Source organism: Morus notabilis, unplaced genomic scaffold (assembly GCF_000414095.1).
Source record: "Morus notabilis unplaced genomic scaffold, ASM41409v2 Scaffold11, whole genome shotgun sequence".
NCBI classification, from domain to species: Eukaryota; Viridiplantae; Streptophyta; class Magnoliopsida; order Rosales; family Moraceae; genus Morus; species Morus notabilis.
In genome coordinates, this window is record NW_010360658.1 from 364,165 (window position 1) to 370,036 (window position 5,872).

At 35.9% G+C, this 5,872-nt stretch overlaps 1 protein-coding gene across 1 annotated transcript; it reads right to left on the reverse strand.

The window, feature by feature from the left end:
* Nucleotides 1-340: 340 nt before the first annotated feature.
* Nucleotides 341-2,128, reverse strand: LOC21397761 (geranylgeranyl pyrophosphate synthase, chloroplastic). The gene has a single exon (XM_010096985.2). The coding sequence runs from the start codon at nt 1,732-1,734 to the stop codon at nt 592-594; it is 1,143 nt and encodes a 380-aa protein (XP_010095287.1). The 5' UTR covers nt 1,735-2,128; the 3' UTR covers nt 341-591.
* Between the last annotated feature and the right edge of the window lie 3,744 nt (nt 2,129-5,872).

Genomic DNA, 5,872 nt, shown 5'->3' on the forward strand with positions numbered 1-5,872 from the left:
AATGTCAACCCAATCATACAAGGGAAAAAAAAGAAATCAACCGCTGAATCTTCATATTCTCAGCACCATTTGATTAACAAAGTTCAAGTCACCGAAAACAATATCTTACATTGCAAATAACTTATTAGATTTGCAAATCCCAGCAGCAATATCTTCAAAAATAGTGTTCCAAAGACAGGTAACAAGTGAAAAAAAACAGTTCTATACGACTAAAATTACATTCCCTTTCCCTTTTTCCTTCCAAATGAAGTAAGAAGTTTCAGAAGCAAAAAAAAAAAAAAAAGACATTTGACAATATTATAATTGCTAAAAAAAGGAAAACAAAAGTCAGAGGAGAAGATTCATTCAACGCCCAGATGCAGAGTATTACCCAGCATGTTTCTTTGATTTCATTAAAATAAGCAATACAGGATCATAACAGCATTTGACAAACTATATTATAACGAATCTTGTATTCGTTACGTTTGACTAAAACATCATTAACATGTTGTTGCAAGTAATCCCCACAAAAACGATTTCTTTTATACCCCCATGTGTTTTATACTAAACCAAAATAAATCTAAAACCAACGAACGAAGAACAGGTTCTTTATTAGTTTTGCCTATTAGCAATATAATTAGCCAAAGCAATCAAAGGAGCAGCTTTGTGAGCGTCAAACCCGGAGAGTTGTTCTTGTGCTTCTTTGTTCAATTTTGCTGCGAATTCCTTCGATTTTTCGATCCCGATCAGCTTCGGATAGGTTACCTTGTCGGCGACCAAGTCTTTCCCGGCCGTTTTCCCCAATTCCTGAGACGATTTCGTCACGTCCAGGATGTCATCCACGACCTGAAACAGCAGTCCGATGCACCTCGCGAAGCTCCGGAGCTTTTCGACCTCGTCGTCGGTGCCGCCGCCGAGAATCGCTCCGAGAACGACGGAGGCTTCTAGAAGAGCGGCGGTTTTATGGATGTGGATGAATTCCAGCTTCTCGAGTCCGGCGTCGTCGGATCCCTCGGAATCGATGTCGACGACTTGGCCGGCGACGAGGCCTTCGGTGCCGATCGACTTTGCAAGCTCGCCGATCGCGCGGACGATTCTCGAAGGAGTGACTCCAGCGGTGGAGACGGCGATGTGCTCGAAGGCGAAGGCGAGGAGGGCGTCGCCAGCGAGGACGGCGACGTCCTCGCCGAACACCTTGTGGTTCGTCGGCTTGCCGCGGCGGAGATCGTCGTTGTCCATGCAAGGAAGGTCGTCGTGGATGAGCGACATGGTGTGGATCATCTCGACGGCGAGGGCCGCCGGCATGGCAACGGACTCATCTCCGCCGACGAGTTCACAAGCGGTGAGGCAGAGCACCGGGCGGACTCTCTTGCCGCCGGCGAGGAGCGAGTACCTCATAGCCTCGTGGATAGTCTGCGGCTCGCGGAGCGAAACGGCGTCGTCTAGGGCCTGGTTCACAGAATTTGCCTTCTGGATCATGTAGGCCTTGAAATTGAAAGGGGCTTTTTCCTCCTCTAGGGCTTCCGTCACGGTCTCGGTCTCTTGCTGGGTGAGCAGGGCGGAGACGGTGGAGAGAGAAGACGACGGACTCGGACGGTGTCGTTTTGGGATTGAAGAAAGGGGAATTGGGAAATTATTCTTCAGAGGGTGAAACAGATTGTTGAGAGCTGAAGAGGAGGAGAGTCTGGATCTGCCTCCTGCTTGGTTGAACAGAGAACAGGTTTGGACCCATGTACTCAGATTCACACAACTCATTTTTTTTTTCTTTTTTTCTTTTTTTATGGGATTAAAAGAATCTAGAAATAAGGATTTTGATTAGATAAGAAGCTAGAGAAAATTAAATAGGAGTAGAATTTGATGAGAGTGAAGTATTCACAATAATTCTTCGATCTACGGAATTCTTTGGCATTACCAATTTTCTCAAGAGGTTTGTAAGTGAGGGAATGTGAGAGAGAGAAGGAGAGTTTTAATGGAGAAGTGGGTGTGTTTGGGTTTTTAGTGGTGAGAGCAATACCAAGCAAAAGGAAACAAAAGGAAACATAGGACAAGGATAGAATTTTGGATTGAATGAATTGTGTACAACTGGAATCTCCATATCCTCTCCCTCTCTATTATTCTTTCCGGTTTTCACGTGCTATTAATGGGCATTTATGAAGAAGATTATACATGTTAATATGGTTACGTGCCCCTTTTTAGTTTTTATTTTTACGTTCCTTCCTCCACAACACCACTTATGCTGTGGGGCCCTCCTTGAGGTAGAGCATTGCATTAATGCATTGTGATTGGTGGGAGTGAGAATTTGTGTCCTTATATTTTTTTTTTGTGAATTTCGTCTAAAAACTCTTCTCGTAGAAAATCTCCAAGGGTTCAAAGTTTACATTCGTGTTCGAGTGAGTACGGCGACAGACAAGTACTCCAGTCTCACCAAAATTTAAAAATTATTATTATTATATGAAAAGTAAAAAGGGCAATCAAACATGTGTCTTTTCTTTTATCCCTAGTTGTTTGCTTGTGTGACACGGAATATATTGCTTCTCACTTGGTAATTAGTTACGTTTACAATTACATGTTTGAATAATTTATGTTGGAAGGAGGGATGGAAAATAGAAAATAAAAAAGAAGTAACGTATCATTAATAAAAACTTAAAAAAGGAAAGAAGTAAGGAAAGAAAATGTCTATATTAGTTTATTATAGTATTATATTATTATACACAATAAGAAATTAAGAATGTGAGGTATGGTTATGATTAAAATAGTTATTTTATATTATTATTTGTTTCTTAAGTTTTTTTTTCTTGTTTTAGATTTATTTTTTAGAGAGGATTTCAAAAATCTTAACGAAATCCTAATTTGAATTCTCTAACGGTACAATTTAATATTTTCTTTTCTTCTCCAATTTGTAACTCTATTAAACATTGGCTTGAAATTTGATGGATAGAAGTTGAGTTGTTTAAAAATACACCAATTATCATATTAGTTTTTTTCCCCCCCCTTGAATTTTTACTATATTACACATTATTGTGAGCTGATTCTATTTAACATTATTTATATACAACTTTTTTTTTTAAGTTTTATATACAACAGGGCACGTTCTTATAGTACTCCAACTTTTTCATGAGTGGAATCTTTCTATTAATTAAGTTCTTTAGTCGATGTTCGAGTTGGTAGAAGGACAAAGTGGGAAAAGGATAGAAATGAGATGTTAGTGGAAGGATTGTACGACATAAATAATTGATAAAAGGGAATGGAAAATAAAATAAATTGAGTAAGAAATTCAAAATCTGAGAGAAATCTTCAGTTTTAATCTCTTCTAATTTGATGACCGAATGAAATTGATTCCCTTGATTAAACTACAGAATCAAATTATGTATGTTATTATTGTTTGCAAATTAAGGATAAAATGATAATCGGATTACTTCCTTTTCATATCTTATCCATACCAAGTAAAAATTTTCAAAAGAATTTTCTTTTGAGTTATATACATAAACGTGCACTTATAACACCTTGAGTCTAAAATTATCTGTTCTTTTGTTTATTTATAAAACTGTCTACTATTATATATGAAAAGGACATTACGATCCACATATAATGAAATTGGTTGAAATTAATGAAACATCAAAATAGGAAATTTTGAAAATCAAATCATAAAATGAAATTTGAAAAATATAATTAATGAAACTTACCATGCATAACCATACACGAAACAATTTTTCCCTAAAAAACGATTTCCTCTTCTTTTCTTCCTTCGGTCCCAAAAAAACCAACCTTCTGTTGACTGTGAAAATTTGCCAATAGAAATATAACAATTTTCAAAATGATTTGTGCGAATTTAATGATCTAAAACATGATTAAAAGCAATCAAATAATAAGAATATACGAGAATTATAGTGGTTCACCCTTAATTCAAGAGTTATATCCATTGTAGTGATGAGAGAATTCACTTATTTTTCAAAGAGAATTACACACTATAATTGCTCTCAATGAGACCTCAGGATTTCTCGGCCTACAATCCCTCATTTTCATCGTTCCCTATCGTTCCAATTGGTTCCCCTATTTAATTTGGGGATATTTTCCTCATCTTTTAGGATAGTTTCCCAAAATATGAAAATTACAATCAATCATGACAATTACATTGCTTAAATTTCATATATTTGAATCACAAATAGTAAATCCCGGAGCAAATCTCGCATTTCTCTCAACTTGCGTAGACTCGACTTCATAAACACTCTTAGAACCATTTTCGCCTACAATTATTAGTGCAGTCGACCTAATGTTGTTCTTTGCATCTCCTCAGAACGGTCAATCAATTCTTACATTGTTATTGATTATTAGTTTCATTATGATAATTATGATTAACTCAATCCATTGGCTGTGAAATAAGTTTCATTATGATCATACTGTTGAAAAAGGTATTAATATTTTCTGTATTTTTTTTTTGCTTCATTCTATGTATTTCATTCTTACATTGCTATTGATTATTTTATTAAAATAATAAAATGATGTCCATAATGAAATAGCATATATTTCTGTTCATTTCAAGGAAGCTTTCATTACTATAGTTATCAGCCACAACGAGCAAAAGCAGGGAAGGACGAGCAAAGAAGGGAAGTGATAACTCTAGGAATTAGAGTTATTTTAGGCATTTCTAGGCTTATAGTTGACTAATCCAAAGGTTTAAATGTTTATTTTTCTGTTTTATTTGTTCAACTTTTGGTTCTTGTGATACACTATGCTAAGATTTATTTTGTGTGTTATTTCTGTAGTGTTTATGAAGAAAATTAAATAAAAAAAGGCTTGATTTGTGTCTAAGGTACATTGGTGTGAACTGCAGGAATTGTGAAGAAAAATGTTGCAGCATTGCTACAGTAAAATTTGGCACAGGCAGTTTATGATGACATCAGCGCATGACTCAACAAGAAAAATAAAATAAAGTACACGAAGATGAGTGCTATGCACATGTCATTTGTTGCCTAAACCAATCACCTGGTGACACAATAGTGTCCTTGCTTGGTGCCCTAAAAAAAAAAAAAGTGCCGCCAAGAGGGAAGAAAAAAGTGTTGGAAACCGAATCAAATTCGGATGCGGAAGCGTGGCGCGGGGGGGGGGGGGGGGGGGGATCAAGTATAACAAAAATTTTTATAAAACTTTTGAGATACTCTATAGATTATATTAATTTATGCATGAATAAATTAATCACATTAATTTATATATCAAGAACTCAATTAGGAAAAATACCTGGAGGCCGACACGGATGATAACTTGAGTTCTTTGACCACAAACGATCCTTGCTCCAAAGTCTTGTGTTTAGAAAACCAAAGTCTTCCACGTCAATTCCTTGAATCTACGTAGACATGTGTGTGGGCACACTCGAGACTAAAACGGGTTAAATCAAACACTCGAATTTTTCACAAACACCAACGCATGTACGATGTGGAAATTTTTTGAGAGAAAAATTTTTTCCTTCTCTCTATAACAGGGATTTCGGACAGCCCCTCTGAGTTAGATTAAAAAATTGTCGCGCGTAATTTTTCATCATATCTTATTTATAGAGTAGAAGTCTAACTTCTAGAAGGAATCAAATCTCTCTCTCCTATTTGAATTTTGAACAAAAATTCTCCTTTACCTTATCCTTGTGTGGCCGGCCAACCCTAGGGTTTTTACCCTATGTGTGGCGCCAATCTCAGATAGGGAAGGAAGAAAAAATCATCATTTATCATGTAGTCCAATTTTAATTCAAATTCAAATTCGAATTTAAGTCAAACTTAAATTAATTTGAATTCTAAATTGAACAACTTATCAAATAAGTTTAAAAGACTGAATTTAAATTATGTTCATGATTCAAATTCAAATTTAAATAATCACATTATTTAAATAATAATTAATTCTCAATTAA

Excerpts from the sequence above, each read along its gene's own strand:
- LOC21397761 (XM_010096985.2), bottom strand. The coding sequence starts at position 1,734 with ATGAGTTGTGTGAATCTGAGTACATGGGTCCAAACCTGTTCTCTGTTC.